This window comes from Cyanistes caeruleus, chromosome 3 (assembly GCF_971803275.1).
Source record: "Cyanistes caeruleus chromosome 3, bCyaCae1.hap1.1, whole genome shotgun sequence".
NCBI classification, from domain to species: Eukaryota; Metazoa; Chordata; class Aves; order Passeriformes; family Paridae; genus Cyanistes; species Cyanistes caeruleus.
Window position 1 is genome coordinate 11302884 of NC_141703.1, and position 21019 is coordinate 11323902.

Here is a 21019-nt window from a genome sequence, read left to right on the forward strand (position 1 = left end):
AGGCCTGGAAGGATGGAAGGCTTCCCTTGCTTTGGAGTCTTGCCACTTGGAGGACCTGGGTCACACAAAAGTATCTAAGAAGAGAGATTCATGGAGAAGCAGAGCCTGAAGGAATAATGAAAATCATGGAACAAGGTGACATCAGGAAGATGGGCCATGTGTTGGAAGGCAGAGCAAGGGAATTATTAACGGGAGTGGTTCCATGGGGGATCCCAGTGGGTGCTGCAGCAGCACCAGCATCAGGGCACCCTGTCAGAGCCTTGTTTGCAATCCTCACCGAGCACCCACTTGGGCAGGGACGTGTCCAATTCTCCCTGCCTGCATGGCAGCACTGAGGAGTTCATCTGGCACACAAGGCATCGCTCCTTAGGGCAGTCCTCCATGTCATTACTTTTTCCCCTCCGGTAGGAATTTAGTTATTTACACCAATTCAGCGTTCCTTTCTTCACCAGTACACCAGTCTCTCCTCCCCCAGAGCTCTGGGGTGTTTGTCAGGGCACTGGGGATGGCTGTCATTTCTCGGTGGGGTCCCGCGGGGGCCGGAGCTGCTCCCTACGGCGGCAAAACGGGAGGGCGGCGGGAGCTGCCCTGCCCTGCCCGAAGCATCCCGGCATAACATCAGCCGGGCTGGGACTCGGAAAGAGGGGCCGGGGAGAGACATCCCGGGGCAAAGAGGGTGAAATTTGCTTCTGCTCACGCCACAGCCCGCGGGCAGAGAGAGGCGGCCGCCCGCGCCCCCCGCCCCGGGTATCGCTGGCTCAGGGAAGGAGGAGGAGGGTTTGGTTTGTTCTTTTTCATCTCCCCTCCTCCCCCCCGCCTCTTTTCCAGCCAGTAAAGAGTGTCTGCCCCTTGGAAGCGCCGGCACAGCGCCTGCGGCTGCACAGCCACACGCGCACACCCCCGCCGGCTATAAATAAGTTAGGAGCCGGGCAGAGGGCGAGCGGCGCTCGGCTGCCGGCGGGAGCAGGCGGCAGGGACCGCCCCGCAGAGCCTCCAGGCGGCCCGGCCCGGCCCGGCCCCCGGGCCCCGGTGCCATGGCGTGCGCCGAGCGCTGCTGCGCCGAGCGCCGGCGGCACGGCAGCATCCTCTACAGCATCCTCCGCAGCGAGGAGCGGGCCGTGCCCCCGGCCGGGCCGGCGCCCCGGGGCTGCCCCTGCGGGTCGCGGAGCCGAGTGGCCCTGCGGAGCCCGCAGGTGGCTTGCAAGGCGGCCTCGGCCGTGCTGGTGAAGACGCTGCGCTTCGTCCAGAACGTGCCCTGCTTCCAGGAGCTGCCGCTGGAGGAGCAGCTGCTGCTGGTCCGTAGCTGCTGGGCGCCCCTGCTGCTGCTGGGGCTGGCGCAGGAGCGGGTGCACCTGGAGACGGTGGAGAGCGCGGAGCCCAGCATGCTGCAGCGCATCCTCACCGCCCGGCAGCAGGGCGAGCAGCCACCGCCAGCCGGCCGGCAGCACCACGGCCCGCACCTGCCCTCGGCCGGCCACATCCAGGCTATCAAGGGCTTCCTGGCCAAGTGCTGGAGCCTGGACATCAGCACCAAGGAGTACGCTTACCTCAAGGGGACGGTGCTCTTCAACCCGGGTGAGTGGCCGGGCGGGGCAGCGGGGAGGGCGGGGAGAGCCCCCTGTGTCCCCGGGGAAGCGGGGCAGACCCGGGGCTTTCGTCAGGGTGAAAAGGTGTCCCGGGACAGGGACTCGGAGCAAGGTTTCACCTTCTGCCCCTTCCTCAAGACGCCGGCCGCAGGCAGGGAAGGGGTCCGGCTCTGGGCTCCTGAGGGCTGGCTCTTTCCACAGATGCTTCCCACGAACAAAGCGGATTCCAGGCGCCTGGCAGCCGCTTAGGGAAAGCCGGGGGTCAGCAGTGGCTCCTTGCTCGTTTCCCTCAGCGGGAGCGGCGGGACCTTCCCGCACGGCCCGAGTTAGCTGCGCTGCCCGGAGAGCAAGGGAAGGCTCGGGAATTCCAGCAACAAAGTGCTGTTGTGGCTTTTGGGATAGCATCTATGATCTGGGTTTATTTTTGCCATCTCTCTTTGTGGAGGCTCCAATAGATGCAGCTCTACCAAGGCACTTATCTCGGCGGTGACTGCCCTGGAAGGTGGCTGGCAGGTTGGATATAGCACTTCCCAAGAGTGGCAGTACCCTGTGAAAGTGGGACAGGGCTCTGCTGGCGCCCCCACTGCCAAACTGCTACTTATTGATGGTTAGGTTCCTGTAGTGATACTTTGCATTTGTCATCCTGCTTGTGTAGCTTTGCTTCTCACACAGATAAGAGAGAAAATGTTACAATAGTTAAGGTGAAGCTTATGTTACACAAGTCAGATCTGGAAGCTGGTCTAGTGCAAAACGATAGAGGCATTATTCTGGTATGAAAAAATTATTCTCTGAAAGATTGGTCAAGCATTGGAACAGGCTGCCCAGGGAAGTGGTTGAGTCACCATTCCTGAAAGTGTTCAAAAATGTGTAGATATGTTGCTCAGGAACGTGGTTTAGTAGTGGACCAGGCAGTATTAGGTTAATGGTTGGACTCACTGATCTTGGAGGTCTTTTCCATCCAAAATGATTCTGTGGTCACATATAGCCTTAATTCTTCACCTTCCATTTTTCAGTATCCTTGCTGTGGTTAATTGGGAAGCTGCTTGTCGCGTGTTGGAGTCGGTACTTCTTACCACTTATAAACTGGAGTAGAAACAGTTGTCAAAAGAAGCCTTAAATGTAAACAATGCATTTCTATAGAAGTGAAAAACTGAAAAAGTTATTTTGGTTGTCTTCCCCACTGTAATGGTGTTTTGAAGAGCATTCTTCAATCAAATCTTTTATCAACTAATTTAACACTTAATTGAATGTTGACAAACATCATGTTTCATGTTTGTGAAGAAGAGTATTAAATATCCAGAACACCAATATGATAAGAATTTGACCCGCCCAATAAAATTTGGTGTGTTGTCTTTGCTTACAAGAAATCCTATAGCCATTTAATTTGCTTCTTTCCTTGAGTGATGATTACAGTCTGTGAGCTGTCAGTTGTTCTGTAAGAAAATGTTGTTTTATAAACAAAAATATATAAACAAAAGAATTTATTTTTCTTTTCAGATCTGCCTGGACTGCAGTGTACACAGTACATCGAAGGATTGCAGAGGGAAGCACAACAAGCTCTAAATGAACATGTCAGACTCATTCACAGAGGTGATGAAGCCAGATTTGCCAAGCTGAATGTTGTTCTCTCCTTGTTAAGATCTATTAATGCTAATGTGGTTGCTGAATTATTCTTCAGGCCCATCATTGGTGCAGTGAACATGGATGACATGCTTTTGGAAATGCTTTGTGCAAAGTTATAATTAAAATTATAAAGGTGTGTAAAATAATGACAAGCAATCCAGTGCAAAGGAAGCCCCAGAGCAGGATAGTGTAAAGTATTGTAAATAAATTAACTTATTGTTTTTACATAGATAGTATTTTTGTATTCCATAATAAAATATTCTTCAAGTTCTGAAAGCAATTTTTATTAAACACGGTGGTTTTGGAATAAGGTTATGATCAACAAAACAAGCTTTAAGGTTGTAGAGAATGTTCATATCCAAAGCTCACTGGCTGTTCTTTTACCATGCCTCTGAATAAAGAACATATTTAGTATACTGTATTTTCAAGAAGATTAATCCCTACTTTTTCAAAATAAGCAGTCTTACTGCTATTCTTACTACTTCTATTGACTTTATTGACTTCTATTGAGAGTGAAATCTATGAAGGTTATTAAATATTCACCCAAGGTTTTCTTCCATATGAGGAAGATGTGTTAGTAGTATTCTGAGGCTTAATGAACTTTAAAGTAGCTTCATCAACACTATTTTTTTCAGTGAAACATTCAATTCAACACATTTTGGGCTCCAGGAAAATGAAATAAATCTGAACCCCAAAACAACAAGCAAATAAAAACTACCTCCAAAAATATGCAAACAGCAAATGCTGATTAGGGTCAGGAAACTAGCAGGGTGGACTCTCCACTTTAATTTTAACAAGATAACTGCTAACTGGGACTTCAATAGTCAGCTTCCCCAGACTACTTATTCCTACTGAAAACCAAAATTATTATGCTGACATAATAATTTTGTGTAACTGGTACCAGTTACAATAACTGGTGTACCAGTGGTACATCCATCGCAATTCATGTGATGATGTCTTAAGCTTTGAGCTTAACATTTTATTTATTTTATTTTAATTTTTCTTGGACTTGATCCTTTCTCTGAAAGTGATTGTGTTTTCATTGGAAAAATACCTTGTTGTGAAAATAAAATCAGAAAGGGAAAATCAGTGATTGAAGGGGGATTTGTCTCATGCTTCTTTCCTTTTTTTTTGTATTTAATTTTTTAGCTTTTCCCCAGGGGAATATTGGTAAAGAAAAGGACAGTGAAGTGTGACCGTGTTCCCAAAGTAAAAGGTATCGGTAACTCCATGTATTGTTCAGACATATATTAACCACTAGCAACAGGTGGGTTTTAGAACACAATTAATAAAGTTGAAGGAGTTACTCTCCTTAATAAGAGATGTTCAGGGGAGAGCGGAAGGAGTTTGAAGAGCTTTCTTTTGCTGCCACCTTGCGCAAAGGATAATCTCAGCTCCTACACTAAGGTAAGGAGCAGGGGCACTTTTGTTGGCTTGTACCTACCCAGATAAAATTTATGGGAAGCAGAAATTGTTTGAGAAATAGCCAAACATTCCTAGGTGTACAAGTTCACTCATAAGTATCACTGAGATCTGTATGGCCATGGCACTAAGGATCTCCTCATGGACTTAGACACTGCCACTGAGGAAAAATAACCAAGCAAGAAGCACAACCCCCATCCCAAAAAAACAAAGGTGGACCATAAATGAACAGTGTTCTGGTGCTCACATAACTTTTTAGGTTTGTGTACCATGAGGAACTTCCCAAAAATTCAAAAGAAGAAAAGATATGTAAGTAAAGTGATCCTTACTACCAGTCCAGACCTCAAATCGATTTAGACATAATAGAGCAGACTTAGTTTTTCTATTAGGTTAATCCTTTTATATGTACACACACATATATACACACACACCTGTAACAAACATCTACATTGTGCATGTGTAAATGTTTTGTGAGTTTACAATAGCTTTTGAACTCACCCGATATCTCTGCAACATAAGTATGTATATGTTTCCCTCTTTGGAGGTGGCATATGAGCTCACAACAGTTAGCTTTCAAGGATGTCTGACAAAGAAATCTTTTTCCACAGAAGGACAAAGCAGGATGATAAAACATTTAAATGGTGGTTAGTGGAGGATGATGAATCTTGGTACTAGAAACAGCTTCATTGCCACACAGAATTCATTAATACACTAGTGTTCAGACTTCTCTGCTAACTGGCAGAAAAGACTTGTTGGATGTACTCCTGACAATTAATTGTGCTAGCTGAGCCTTGGTCACAGGGCAATATTTTCACCTGAACAATCATTTTGAGACATCTTGTGTCTATTGAGCCACTAAATACTGTAGTTCTCATGACTCAGGTGTACCTGCTTACATCCCCAGGCTTGATGTCTCAACAAATTCTATATTCTGCTCAGTATTCTGAAGTTGTCATGAAAAATGTGCCTTGCAAATCTACCTTGAACTGTAGTCTATCATATTTCTCTTGGACCAGTACAACTTAGTCATTCAGCTGTTGTCTATCCTAATGGAAGCACCTGGGAACGGTAAGTAGGAAATCTGAATGGGAAAACAAATTTATCAAGGTTTTTGCAGAAAACTGACAAAAAAAAAAAAAAAAAAGTGTCTCTTCATAGGTCAGAGGAAGAGGAATGACAAAGCAAGACATTAAAAAGAGATTTGTAGGAGGAACCAAGCTGAAGACTTGGAAGAAATATACAAGAATGGGAGAGAAGAGTTGGATCTGGTTCTGGAGTGCAGTGGGGAAGGGTCTGATTTTAGTATGGGGACAATGTGCCAGGAGCTGAGTAGAAGGAGTTGGAGAGAGATTGTAACTCACAAAACAAGCCAGAGTCTGAGCAAAAAGGTCACTGTGGGAGGATTCATCTGTTGAGTCCAGAAAATTTACAGAGCAGGGAAGAGCCCACCCCAGAAGCTGACACTGAAGAGGACACTGGCATCCTCACTGACCTGCTGGGACAGGTGGCCTGTTCTCTCCCCTGGTGCAGCTGCTGCAGAAGGAGCCACAGTGGCAGCTGTGAAGAGTGAGCTCCTCAGCCTCCAACAGCGTATGGTGCTCACACAATTCAGCAAAACTACTTGGATCTTTGGCCCTGGGTGCTCTACAGCACATTTTTCTGCTGGGTAGGAGAAGTACTGAGCTAGATCCTTCCCTGTCCTGTGCAGAGTGTGTGACCTCTGGCTCAGATAGCCTCAGATGGCCATGGCCACTGCTGTGACACAAGGGGTGATCTTTCTGGATATCCTGGGCAGCAGAACAGGACAAAGCACTGGAGGCCTTAGGGAGGTGGAAAGTGGCCATTAAAGTATGGATGCTTCTTGGTAGTGTAGCCTGTACTAGAAGGGGGGCAGGTTGAGACCCTCCCTCAGCCTCAGGTAGTGTGTGAGACCTCTGTCAGCTGCCTGGGACTCCTGGAGAGATAAAAGCTTCCAGCCCTGCCTGCTGCTGAGCAGTGCTGTGCTGTGAGCACCATCCTGTGCTGGGAGCTCTGTGCTGGGAGCTCTGTCCTGTGCTGTGAGCTCTGCTCTGTGCTGGGAGCTCTGTCCTGTGCTGGGAGCTCTGCTCTGTGCTGGGAGCTCTGTCCTGTGCTGTGAGCTCTGCTCTGTGCTGTGAGCTCTGTCCTGTGCTGTGAGCTCTGTCCTGTGCTGGGAGCTCGGTGCTGTGAGCTCTGCTCTGTGCTGGGAGCTCTGTCCTGTGCTGGGAGCTCTGTGCTGTGAGCTCTGTCCTGTGCTGTGAGCTCTGCTCTGTGCTGTGAGCTCTGTCCTGTGCTGGGAGCTCTGTCCTGTGCTGGGAGCTCTGTGCTGGGAGCTCTGTCATGTGCTGGGAACTCTGTCCTGTGCTGTGAGCTCTGCTCTGTGCTGGGAGCTCTGCTCTGTGCTGTGAGCTCTGTGCTGTGCTGGGAGCTCTGTGCTGTGCTGGGAGCTCTGTCCTGTGCTGTGAGCTCTGTCCTGTGCTGTGAGCTCTGTCCTGTGCTGGGAGCTCTGTGCTGGGAGCTCTGTGCTGGGAGCTCTGCTCTGTGCTGTGCTGGGAGCTCTGTCCTGTGCTGGGAGCTCTGTGCTGGGAGCTCTGTCCTGTGCTGTGAGCTCTGCTCTGTGCTGGGAGCTCTGTCCTGTGCTGTGAGCTCTGTCCTGTGCTGGGAGCTCTGTCCTGTGCTGGGAGCTCTGTGCTGTGCTGGGAGCTCTGTCCTGTGCTGGGAGCTCTGTCCTGTGCTGGGAGCTCTGTCCTGTGCTGGGAGCTCTGCTCTGTGCTGGGGGCTCTGTCCTGTGCTGGGAGCTCTGTCCTGTGCTGGGAGCTCTGTCCTGTGCTGGGAGCTCTGTCCTGTGCTGTGAGCTCTGTGCTGTGAGCTCTGTGCTGTGAGCTCTGTGCTGTGAGCTCTGCTCTGTGCTGGGAGCTCTGTCCTGTGCTGGGAGCTCTGTCCTGTGCTGGGAGCTCTGTGCTGTGCTGGGAGCTCTGTGCTGGGAGCTCTGCTCTGTGCTGTGAGCTCTGTCCTGTGCTGTGAGCTCTGTGTTGTGAGCTCTGTCCTGTGCTGTGAGCTCTGTGCTGTGAGCTCTGTCCTGTGCTGGGAGCTCTGCTCTGTGCTGTGAGCTCTGTCCTGTGCTGGGAGCTCTGTCCTGTGCTGGGAGCTCTGTCCTGTGCTGGGAGTTCTGTCCTGTGCTGTGAGCTCTGTCCTGTGCTGTGAGCACCGTCCTGTTCTGAGAGCTCTGTCCTGTCATGTGCAGCACAGAATTTCTCCTCATGTTCCTAAATGTACCAGTAAAGATTAGTTTTCAGATCAGATATTGACATGGCTTCCGAGGATTTTTTAGCATTTGCTGTTTTCTCCCTATCCCTGTCATTCCAGGCATGAGTTTCCTAAGGAACACCATTTTTTTCAGCCCTCCAGGGTGTTAGAGACAATTTAACTGAGGGCAGCCTCCTGAGCAATTTAATCCTTCCATCCCCACAGTGAGTGTCCCAGGCTGAAGCAGTGCTGTACAAAGAGCCATTCCCACCCACCTCAGCAGAGACTCCCATTGCTCCTGGTCAGACCTGCCACTCCAGCACTCCAGACTCTGGCTTCTAATCACAAAGCACCATGTGGCAGAGTAGCCCTGCCATGTCCTTTTCTCCAAAGAGATCTGAGAGAGGATAATTTAAAAACCAAGTTGCATTTTCAGTTGTATGAGTGTTTCTTTTAGATAAGGAAAAGCACAGCATTTATTTATAATCTTACTTTTCCAAGTTTAATACATAATCTTTGTTTTGGTAACCTTTCTAATAGTTTACTTTAAACTTTGAAGCATTTTGCTGTTGTGGGTAGGCTGTAAATGTTGTTAATGCCTAATGAATACTAGCTTTCCCACCAAAGGTGGGATTCTGCAACTTACATTTTCTTGTTTTGAGCTGGCCTTATACACTGGTTTGAAATTATGGTAGTCAGTCACTCATCTCTTTTCAGACAGAACTTTTTCTTCCAGTGGACTTTCTGGGCATTGCAATTTATCAATTTTTAATTCACTGAAAAAAAGTACCAAATAAGCAACTATTATATCAAAAAAATTTGAAATTTCAAGATGCAGCTTGAAATTTGAACACACATATTGTTTTAGGACTCCTAATATTTTTTTTAAATTGTGGAAATGTAGTATTTTAAATCTAAAATGTACATGAGTAAAATACAATAGCTGAGACAAACAGAGACTGTCAGAGGAACTTTGACAAAAATATTCCTAAATGTACAAGCTCTGTCAGGTCACAAGGCTATAACTTATTAGCTCTATGCAAATCCATGAATCATTCCCATTGTTGATATAAATCACACTGTTGATAGGAATGGGTAGTCATTTCACTGCTTGTGTCAGTAATGAGATTGGCCCAGCTTCCTTTACATACCCACAACATGCCTGTATGTAGGTTGATAACCACACAAGTGTTATGCAAGCATCATACATGATACACAGACCCTTTTTCTTCTGTGTGTAGTTACATTATTTACTTATTTTATATAAGGGAAATTACACCAATTTCAGGTTCAGAATAAAAGAAACTGTTCTTTAATTGTATAGAAGCACTCACTGTTTTGTCACATGGGATGAATTTCATCTTGCTGAAACTGAGCTGCCTGAAAATTTAACATCCAGTCTAGCTGGGGCATCTGGGCTGTGTCTGGAGAGGATGGAGAGGCACAAAGACCTCCAGGTTCCTCTTGATCCCAGCATCCTTACTGTAGGGTGGCATCATGGATTTGTACTTTGCAGAGTAAGTTGTACTTTGCTTGATTTAAGTTTTACACTGAGCTGTCAATCGCTACAGTTTGGTAAAGTGAAATTTTGGGGTCACCCTGACTTCTGGCAAATCATCAGCCATCTTCTCCCAGCACAGACCATAATGAGGCTTCTCACATACACACATACCCATACACACATACATAGCAAAATGTAGCAGGACAATTCGTATCTTCTTCTTCTAGTGGGGCCGGGTTAATAGAAATAACAAAAAAGTCAATACAGCCTCCAAAAGTAGAGAAAAAGTATTTAGAAAAACCTTTTGTGCATGTAACTACATTCACCCTAGGAGAAGGCCTGCAGTTCCAAGTTTTAAGTACACAACAAATATCTGCTATCTCTAAGGAAGAACTAGCTGAAGAAAATTAATCTGATTTTCAAATATTAAATCCAGTTTATTTTGTCTCTGAAACTGGAATGAGCAGATAGGATTGACTCATCAAGTGACCAAATAATTCAGTACTAGAACAAGGAGGTTTTACCACTGTTATTATAGGGGGTTTAATTTTTTTTAAAAAGAATTAAAAAAATACCAAATTATCTTTACTGGATTGGGGAGATATAGGAATAGATGTGACCCTGACTTCAAAATATTGCAACTTAGCAGGCAGCTAAGTATTCAGTATACTACGTCTTGTCAAGTACATTTTGGTGGCCTGAAGAACCAGAGCTGGAGGAGATCTTTAAGAACTTCCAGAAAGCTGAGGAACAGCGCTGCATTTCTAATTCTAGAATAATTAGTTGGAAATCCTGCTTCTCCATCAACTGACTCTCAAACAAGGTAAAGAGAACAAAATCCTATTGTGGGTGGGATCTGAGCTCATCTGAGCTGGGAACTTCAGCTGTTCCCAAACAAGATGAAATGGATGAGATAACATTTATGACCTGTAATTTCTAAGTTATTTCTAGATGATTTCCAGACATGCTAATTTGTGCAGAAATTGAGGGATGTAAGAATGATGCTTGAGTGGGTTCTGATAAAGAAGTCCCAAAACTCAAGGAGTTACCACCTTTAAACTGATTTTCAACAGGTCCTTTCTATAATTCCTGAGATTTTGAGTTGAGAACAGAAAACTTTCACTGACATTTTCTGTGGTCAAATTATCACAGCCTAGCTAACACTTTGAATTAAGGTAGGTGCATCATACAGCTGAACTCTAAGACACTTAATGGCCATCAGCTGGAACTAGCTATTCTGTCTAGAAATCATGCTCAGAAAGGGCTTAGACTTTAGGAGTCCAGATCAATTAGAAGTGTACCCTCCTATAACCAGAGACACACCCCAGCTACAGCCCAGCTCTGCTTTGGGGTGAAACCACAGTGTGAAACCTGCAGTTTCCTCTCTCAGTTCTCTTCTTCCCTCCCTCCCTCACAGTGCTTTGGTTTTTATAGGAAGTACTCCAGACAGGTGGGCTGAAGAGGAACCTGTGGCTCCTTACAGTCAGGTTGCTGCTCTGGACAACCACAGACATGGCAGCTTGCCCTGCTTACTCCAGATGCATTGGGGAAGTTGCAGACCACTCCTTTCCTCAGCACTTAGCAATTCATGTTCCTGTTATCCATGTCTTTCCCTCCTTGTCACTATCTTGCATGTTGGGACAAATATTTGAAACTATTTTCTGCCTTGTTTATGGGACAAGCATAAAGTGTAAAGCAATTACTGATAGGATGAAGGAGGCACTGCTTATTTAGTTTTGCCTGGCTCCTGAGGAGTCCAGTATTCTTGGAGTTGCTATGGTTTCAATGTTTCCTTAATACAAACCATAGAAGCAATTCAGCAAATAACCCCTTTTTCCATCAGTTATTTTATTACAGAACAGTAAAGGTGACAAGAAAAAAGTATGAAGAGAAACATTAAAGCTGAAACAGGCTATAAATTACAGTGAGCACATATTCTGTTCTTCTACATAGTCACATGGCTGGAAGGGCTGGAAGAGAATTCATGGGATCATCTAATCCATCCTCCTGTCCTGACAGGATGAATTGTTCACCATATCATACATGGCAAGAGCTTGTCTAATTTATCTTTAAAAGTTTTAGTGATGGGGTCTCTATGACATCTCCATTAAGTCTATTTTTGTGTCACTACCTTTAAAATTCTAACGTTTTCCAGGCACCTGAGCTGGCTCTTCTATATTTCAGCATAATCTCCCTTTTTTCTTAACCTATTTACCAGCCATGTGGACAATCTTTGTGGCAGAAGACCCTTGCATATTTGAAGGCTGTTAATCTTACATTTCGTGGAAAGTTTTTTTGCCAGGATTCTTTCAATCACCCATGTTCCCTAGGACCTCCTCTGCACCCCCATTTGGTCAACATCTTTCCTGAATTGCGACTCCAGGTTTTCTACTGGATCAGAAAAAAATACAAATTATGAATTATAGTCCCCTCTGATCCATTTAAACTGTCTTGTCATCTATTTTCAAATAGCACAATGAAGCCTTTATAACCATTTTCACAAATACCTCTTTTATATCAATCTGTCACTTTCTGATAGTAAGTAATCACAGTTAAAACATATTTTCCAGCTTCAGTTCTAAACATGCTGCATAGATTGTGTTTATACTTTCCTAACCTCATGGCTGTAGTATTTGATGTTATATGCAGTTGTAATGAAATATTTCTTGCATTTTCTTTTTTTAAGGTGGTCTTCACACTTGTGAAATTTAAAAATTAGACTGTTCAAAACACTTAGAAATTCCTTAGTGGGATTGTTCTTAAACTGTCAGTGTGGGTGGATGAGCTTGGTGGATGGGTAGTTTTCAGCACCTAATTGCCCTGAGTCTGTGAAATGCAGTTCATTGCATCATCAGCATATGACATTATTTTGTTTTCTTGAGAAAAATAGGTTCCACTTTATGATAGATTTTAATTTATTTATTTAAACTGTCTTAAACAAAGGAAAAGGAACCAAGTACATGTGTAACATAGTTCCTCTGGAATTAGCATGCAGAGAATTTGAAAGGAAAACAGCTAATCTTGTTTGCAACAAGAAGAATATTTTACATCAAAAGTGAAACACTATCATTTCTGCAGACCTTTTACTTCACAAACAACACAGGCTTTTCTACATCAGGAATTTTGCTGAGAAGAGGGAAAATTAAGTAAAATAAAAAGAAGGCAGAAGGATTAAAGGAACATATGATGGCTGCTATAGAGCCTGGCAAAATCTGCTACACAGCAGGTCTCCCTGTGTCTGCTATGCCAGACTCTGTCAAAAGCAGCTCCCAAGTATGGTGAAGGAAATGTTAACATTCCTAATCTTGGATGCATTCAATGGTGCCATCTCAGTTTCATCAAAAACCTGTAATAAAATACATCCAGAACATTTTCTCTCATGAAAGCTTAGTGAAACACAGATGTTGCTGCTCCATATTTTCCCAGAGACCCTCACTGGCTCCTTTCACAGAGAATCTGGGCTTCCCATAAACCCATCATTGCCTCTAACAGCAGCCTGCCATTTCCATCAACATTTTGCTCTGCAGAATTGCTGTTATCGTGCAACACTGTGCTTTTCAGCACATTAAACTGGTTAGAACTGAGGCAGTAGAAACGTATCATTGCTATGGCTGGGGAAGAAAGCAGATGCTGTTCATATGCATACTAAGAAATGAGAAGAAAAAACCCCAACTGGAGACTGTTTTGAAACTTCTTTAGAGAAATGAGAAAAAAAGCACAGTCCAAAAGGCAAGGAAATTGCACTAATCAATATTCACCTTAAGCCTGTGAAAGAATGATTTGGATCCATGCTGGCATTATCAAAAGCTTTCTTTCTTGCTCATGTACTTTTCAATAACAGGCTTATTTTTTCTCTCTTGAGACTGGAATAGAAAATTAAGGTTTTTAAACATCTAATTTTTTTTTCAGTAATCTGCAGAATGAATATAAATCATCTGTAACTTACAGTCTTCTTCATGAAAGTCAATATTTTTATTTATTTTGTTCTGTCACATCTTGCAGTTTTCCTTAATATCTGATTTTTTTAATCTATATTGATTATTTTTTTCTTAGTTTTAATAGTTTTCTCCTTCAAAATATTTTGCATACAAATATTAGTATGCTTTCTGTTGAACACCTTCCAGTACTATCACAGGCACAGGCATTCATATACATTTTGTGTACCTCAGCAAGTCATCATTATTGTGCCTAATTATTAATTTAGAAGAACAATCACTTCTTAGACATAGGGTTTTGAAAATTACACTTTGTAACTTGAAGAACCTTCTTCCATTTGTAACTCAGCTGTCTGACATATCATGATCTAACACTTGAGTGGCAGGGTACATTAGGATGTATTCATGTATTTGGATAGTTTAACAGGGAATTTTAAATCTGCACACTGTGGCTGCCAGCACCAAGTGAGAATCTCATGGCTATCATGGTGACCAGCGGACTCTCAGGGTAGACATTTCTTCTGACAAGTGAAATAAATCTGTCCTGTCAAAGGAGAGAGCTGTGCTCAGGCAGCTAAGCAGCAGACCTGCTCAGACTTGTTAAAGCTGGTGGTCATTCTGCTGGAGGTATTTGGAAATTCCAAATGTATAACAATAAATTTTATCATGCTGGACCTGACAGCTTGAGGCCAGGGCTGCTGCCACTCTGTGTCCCCAGATCCAGCTGGTAATGAGGCTGAAAAATTACTGCCAGCAGGCACTGGGCACATATAGAGATGTCTGGCAGTGCAGGTCATTGACACACACCCAGGGCATTCCCAAAGCCCAGGCAGCACCACCAGCCCTGTCCTGCTGCCCTGTCTGCCTGGGCAGGACAGCAGACCATCCCTGGGACTCCAGGAGCTCATGCACGAGGTGGATCCAGCCAGCAGCAAGGATGCTCAGTCCCCCCAGCTGAGGGCACCTGAACAGAGGAGATCCCAAGGATGCAGCCCCACTCCAGCTGCTGGCACCACAGATTCACAGGCAGGCAGACACAGAAGTGAAAATTCCCATGCTGGAAAGCACTTGGAAGTGGACTTTAATTAGCAGAGAGGCAGATGGTGACGATCAAGTGCAAGACAAGGACAGACTACTGCACTGACCAGGCCTTGCTTATGTGTTAATGGACCCTTTTGCTCCCTTCTTCCCCCTCAAGCTCCCCATATCTTTTCCTTTTTCTCATTTTTGAGTCCTCCCTCAAGAATCCCATAGAAATCCTGTGCAATCCTAAAATGTTCTTCCCTTGCATCCCATGTTGTGTCCCACCCCTAGACAGGAGCCATCCTTAGTCCAAAATATGACTCAGAGAGCTGCCCCCAGTGACTCATGGTGTCAGTTTTCAACCTGGATGCTGGGACTGGGGTTCTGCTGGGGCAGCCCTGGACAAGGCCCAGACAGGATTCCCTTCTCTCTGAGTCCTGAATTGAGATTTCACCCCTCTCTGATGTTGTCCCTTTTTTGTTGTCCCTCTAGGTTTATGGATGCAGGGGTGGGCTTGGAACTTTCTGGACAGGGTGTTTGTTATTTGGGGTGTCTCTGCTCCATTGTCTGGCTGGGCCCTTTCTGTGTGCAGGTGAACTTTATTTGATAACCTAACATGTTCATTTTGTCTTGTAACTACAGGGGCCAAAAATTCAGTAAGATTGAGAAGATCTCTCAGCTGTAAGAGAATAAAAGAGATCTTTAGTTTCTGCCTTCTGAGATATCCCATGTGTTTTTTTTTTTAGTAATGTATGATAGCTAGGGACATTCTACTACAGATATTATTTGCATGTTAAGCTGCTTTATCTCCCATCTTTCAAAATGCACTTCCATCACTACAGAAAATATTTTTTCCTGTATTCCTTTGAAGAAGCTCAGGATGATAGCATCTCTTGATTAAATTTTGGTAGATCACAGATATTTTCACCAAAATTACATCAGTTATCATCTTGTCTACATTTGTTAGTTTTGGGGGCGGGTTACTGAGATGTGATGATGATGTGGCAACGGGTGCATTTTGGTTCCTAAGCACTTTATAAAAGTAATGTTCCTGCTTGTAACTTCACAGTGTCACCTATGCTTCCTCCACTATACCTTGACCAACACATTTAACCTGTAAACAATGTGAAGCAGAAAAAAGTCAACGATCCATTGTGTAATTACAAAGCAATGCCATTAGCTTAGCAAATTCAGGCTAAGACAAGGCTCTTGGTTGCTATGCATTCACGCAGCTTCACTGATTTTTCTACAGGCTGGAGAAGCAAGCTGAGCAGAACTTGGCCCATGGCATGACTGACATTTCACACAGCCGTGGTGCCACTTCGCCCACCCCTGTCCCCAGCGGTATTTCAGCGGAGCTTCTGAGCACCAAACTCACTCCCCAGCTTCCTCACACAGTTGAGTTGTGAGAGAACTCAGTAAAAACCTCCTTCATGTTTGAAGAGCTCAACAGAGTTTCCTAAGTGGCAAATGTGTTAGAAGTGGATCTGAGAGACACCTACCCTGGACTGCAAAGTAGTGTTAAAACCAATGGGTAAGAAATGATAAGCACCTGAGAAAAATGGCCTTTTCTACTTTGCCCCAGACCATTCCATGTAAATTCTTACTCAACATTGTGTCCAGTGGGTCAGCAAGTGCTTCAAAGAGCACATAAGTTATAAATAATGTTATGCTTACCTGCATAACATGCTGAAGGTGTTCCCAGCTGCAGTGCTTGAACTTTGAACCTAATTCCTCTAGCACAACTGAAGGTGCAGTTTGAAAACTGAGGTTTGACTTGAGCTGCAAGGTAAGGGATAACTTGAAGAGATTTTAGAGATTATACTATCAAAGTAGCTGTCATAAATTTTCTTAACAGGTATGCATGAGAGTGGGCTTTTGCAGTAGGTTGTGATTAGTACCCAGAACAACCACCCTTTTCCTTCTAACACAATTAGCCTCAACTAATTCTCTGCAAAATGCAGTCATAGCTGTTTTATATTGACAGCTGTCCTAACCTTGCTCCTTTTGAAAATTAAATGGGAAAAAGCATTTGGAATGCAATGAAATTCCTAGAGCTGGAAACTAGACATAATATCAAGGCTTGTAGTGGACAACATACAATAGGATTTTCAACTGATAAGGAACTTGATCTTAACTCTTATCTTCAAAGGAAATACCTCTAACAAGCCGGAATTTTCCAACATAGTGAAAGACAGGAATGTAGGGAGCAGACCCAAGGGAAGCATGCTGCCTAGTGAGTTACCAACACCTACACACTGAAGCATTTAGATTTTTTTTGAAAGCTTCTCACCCAGATACTATCCAGCCCCATCTGTGCTCAGCTTGAGAGCTCTGCTGCAGCCAGAGCTCAAAGCTGCAGGCCAAATTGGAGATGCATGAACTGATCAAAATTTCCTCTAATCCTACCTCAAGAATAAGTGACTGAAATGAATTCCATCAACTCTATACATTTGCAGCACTGCCCCTGGCACATTTGAGTTGATTGGCTTATTGCCATAATGGTTTTAGAAATATACTGCACTATAAATGCATGAGTTCTTCACAGCAGTGCATTACAATCAAAATTCCTGCACATCTACACCTGCTATTATTTAAATTGCTCACTGCAACTTCATTGAACATGGCACTTTATTACAATGGATGCTCAGCAAGAAAATCAAATAGAAGAGGACAAAGGGATAAAATCACAAGAAAATGAGAGCACATAATCAAAGGAAAAATATATAACACTCTGGGATCTCCACTCTTATCCTCACAATATTAAATCATTTCTTCTTGTCAGTAGGGGAGAATCTGAATGACTAAGAAGGCTAAATGCAGGTTTGCAATGCTGAAATAGACACTAAGGGTGAAAGAAATCATGAGTACTTAAAAATCATCATCGAGCCTCTCTGCAAAATCAGCATAACTAGGATTTGATTCCAAGTGACTGAAAGTGTCCAAAAAGAATTCCAAATAAGATTAATACTTTTTTTTATTTTTGACTACTAATTTGGAGCACTATGTAAATCATACCTTCTCTCTAGAGAGGGAGAATATATTCAAAAATATGATGAATATCAGCTGTATTTTTCAGGGCTACACAGTCCAGTGTCTCCATGGGGCTCATTCAGCAATTCAGCTGCATGAAGTCTGTTTCTATAGGCAGCAGAGGCGTGTGTCTCTGCTGAGGTTTTTGGGCTTTTTCCTAATATGTGGGCCCTAGTGGCTACCTTTCTTTTGATGAAGCTTTTCAGTCAGAAGAGCTAAATCCTCTGAGAATGTGTGATTCTATCAATATTAAAGCTTCAGGAATTTTGTGCATTTGATAGCAATTTTATTTTAAAGGAAATATTTTAATTTTTTTTATAGTCAAATATCCTTCTTAAAGACACTGAAATGAGATGCATTTTTTTCAAATTGCTTGTCTCACTTTGTTTTTAATTTTACATTTGGCTTTGATGAGCATCAGTATAAAGTAGTAAGATGTAGGTTTGGTTGACAGACAGCATTATCCCTCTCCTCCCCTAACTCAGCTCTTCTGCAGATTGTGTAAAAAAAATTCTGTGTTTGATTTACAACCAAAACAAAGAAGAATTTGAAATTCTCTGTGGAACAGAATTTCTGTATTTTATACAGGTTTACCATTGGACTTTTCTTTCACTAACAGCAGGTGAAATATTTGGACATATTTGGAAAATATTTTCCATTGGATATTCACTCCTGGCTAATATATATTTTCAGTTAGCCAATATATTACCTTAATTTGGCCTCTCCCAGGCATTCTGAGCTTGGAAGAGACTCCTCAAAGTTGCAGAGTAAGAGAAATTGTTTAGTTTAAAATCTGTAATGATAAGGTTTCCCATGGCACATTAACACTTAAACAGTAATAACCACCTTTATACTGACTCTTTAAAGTTCATCTGACCATACTCTTTTCTATTTAACTACCCAGATGATTTCTAAAAACAAAAAAAAGTGAGTGAAATCTAAATTCTATACATATCTAACTTCAGTGCACTTCTTACACCACCTTGCAGAGGACTGCATGATTGTGTAATAATCTGATGTATGCCTCTTCCTTTCCTACTTTCACCCCCCTTGTTTATGAATCCATCCATGTTCTCAGCTATATAATGGGAACATATCATTCTGTGATATCTGTCACTGTTATACTGCTGTGCCATTTTTGCTGCTGACTGTTCTTGAAGACTCAAATACCAGAGTCACTTTGTGCCCACGTTATAAATCTTGGTCTGAAAGGACTAAAGCTCAAGTTTTTTTGCATTAAGAGAAACAATTTGCCCCTATCTGGATATCAAATACAAATATGTCAGCAGAATAAGTCAGACTCCTTCTTAATTACTAAATATAAATTCTTTCTATACCACATACAAACGTTCTATATCTCAGCCCTTTCTAAGTCTATAGGCACTAGCCTCGTTATTCACATCTTAAATTGCAGACATTTATGTCTCAGTAATGTTCAAGTAATCAACTGGAAAACTGAAATACTTCTCAGTTTTAGTACAAGCCTCTCTCCAGGAGCTGAAGTTATGCTGATGTTAAATTGCCAAGAAAAAAAAAAAAAGTGACAAGTTGCTCTGTTGTCTTTGTATTTGGTAAAATCTTTGCTATATTTATTTACCCTCAGCCCTGGCCCCCATTTCTAAAGCACTTATGGGTTGATCAAATACTTGACATCTGAATTGTTTAAACTTTGCCATGAAAAAAGGTGATATTATAACTTGAACAAATACAGTCTGTGACTTGGCAATAAAAGGGGGCTATAACTGAGACTTATGAATTGCTAAACATGATTTGAATTATGAATACAAACTTTATGGATCAGCCTATCAAGAGATCATCTCCTGTTTGTCATTTGATGCATATTAACTTTATGCACTACTGCTTCAGCTGCTATTTAATTAGAATGCTTACTGATGTTTAAGGTATATTAATTCACAACAAGAATAAAAGTTCTTACAAGCTCATATTCTTTTCCCTTCAGCATTGTAACTTGTGTAAAATTTATTTCCTTCAAAATTAAATACAAGAAGATAATGACTATAGTATTGTAACTTTTGTGATTATGTATGCCTATTGTTTTCCTTTCTTCCAAGTTTTTAATTTAAAAATCAGCAATGGAAAAAATTCAAGACCTACTTTTTTGGCTTTGTTTTGAATATTATTTTATAAAAATGTATGGTAATAGTAAAATCTGAACCAATAGAATTGACTTGAGTCAGGGAAAACATAGACATAATTATTTCACTCAGAGTTCCTGTATGTTTTAGGCCTGAAGGAGAATTAAATTAAGTATGTGGAATTCATATATATATATATATACTCTACCCAAACAAAGTCACTCCCAATCTATCCTCAGACTAGTGTAAAATATCTGCACTTTTTGAAGTGATATTTCAAGCAATTCAAAGCAATTTTGTTTTACATCTAAAAATCTCTTATTTTTCTCAACACGGTACTGGATGTGCAGTCCTATTTTCAAAAAAAAGGTTTTATCTGTGTGCTCCTGTGCCTTCACACAGCATAAGAGTAGCCATCCTTAGCAGCATCCCTTGGACTGGGAGCTTACCTTTGAAAGGGGATTTTCCATTACCATGTTTTGGCTCACACCATGGAAAGGAAGAGCAGGAGTGGATTCCCTTCAGTGGAAGCCAAGCTGGGGGGTGAGCTCAGCTGCCTGTGGACGTGCAGTTCATGGGACTAGGCAAGAGCTAGGTCAAAGTAAAACATCTTTTAGGCCCTATAGTGTGAATAACAGGTCTTCAGTACACACCTGTGTTGCTCTGCTTCTATGTAGGCTTTGTCTTTGACCCTCCTGTGTCCTGCCTTGTGCCACAAGCAGGTCTTGGTGAAGTTCTGGAGCCTGGAATCTCTCTTGACATTGGTGGGGAAAACAACTCAGAACCATATGTGCTGTTAGTTAATGCTTTAATAAATCTGTTATGGAAAAGCCAACATGTCATGTACTCATTGGTCATAGGGACTGTTTCCCTCTCTCGACTCTGATTTTGAGGTTATACTAAGGAAAAGGAAAATTAAAGTATCTTTGATATTTGGTATGCTTGTTTCATGAGAAAGAGAAGGCAGTCTTTGTCCTTGTGTTGTGTTTACATGGCCAGATTTGGTAATGGGAGGGATACAGGGGTGGCTTTTGTGGGAAGCTGCTGGAAGTTTCCTCCATGTCCAGAAGAGCCAATGCCAGCCAGCTCCAGGATGGACCCACTGCTGGCCAAGGCTGAACCCTCAGGAATGGAGGGAACACCTCTGTGATAACATATTCAAGAAAAAAACCCAGTTATTTCACAGATATAATTGCAGCCAGAATGAGAACATGTCAGAGGAGCAACTGTGCAGACACCAAGGTCAGTGGAGAAGGAGGGACAGGAGGTGCTCCAGGCAGCAGAGCTGAGATTGCTCTGCAGCCCCTGGTGCAGCCCATGGTGAGGCAGCCGTGCCCCTGCAGCCCACGGAGGGCAGGGGGGTGCAGAGATCACCTGCAGCCCATGGAGACACCCAAGCTGGAGCAGGTGGATGCCTGAGGAGAGGCTGTTGGAGTCCCATGCTGGAGCAGACCCCTGGCAGTTGTGACCCTGTGGGAGACCCAAGCAGGAGTAACCTGCTCTTGGAGGACTGACCCCGTGGAAGAGTGACACACA

The 21019-nt window shown here is 43.3% G+C and overlaps 1 protein-coding gene and 1 long non-coding RNA gene across 2 annotated transcripts; both read left to right on the top strand.

Annotated features, from left to right (window-relative positions):
• The first annotated feature begins 939 nt into the window (after positions 1-939).
• Positions 940-4307, top strand: NR0B1 (nuclear receptor subfamily 0 group B member 1). Its single transcript, XM_023918333.2, has 2 exons — positions 940-1575; positions 3084-4307. Exons 1-2 carry the CDS (start codon positions 1035-1037, stop codon positions 3326-3328), a joined length of 786 nt encoding a protein of 261 aa, XP_023774101.2. The 5' UTR covers positions 940-1034; the 3' UTR covers positions 3329-4307.
• A 49-nt stretch (positions 4308-4356) lies between these two features.
• Positions 4357-20316, top strand: LOC147653950 (uncharacterized). The gene is made up of 2 exons (XR_015284104.1): positions 4357-4425; positions 15607-20316. It is a non-coding gene; the product is annotated as an uncharacterized LOC147653950 (long non-coding RNA).
• Positions 20317-21019: the final 703 nt, after the last annotated feature.

What these genes read in the sequence shown, in the direction of transcription:
- NR0B1 (XM_023918333.2), top strand. Translation starts at nt 1,035, where the DNA reads ATGGCGTGCGCCGAGCGCTGCTGCGCCGAGCGCCGGCGGCACGGCAGC. An exon ending in GACGGTGCTCTTCAACCCGG is followed by an intron (nt 1,576 to 3,083) that starts GTGAGTGGCCGG and finishes TTTTCTTTTCAG; the next exon opens with ATCTGCCTGGACTGCAGTGT.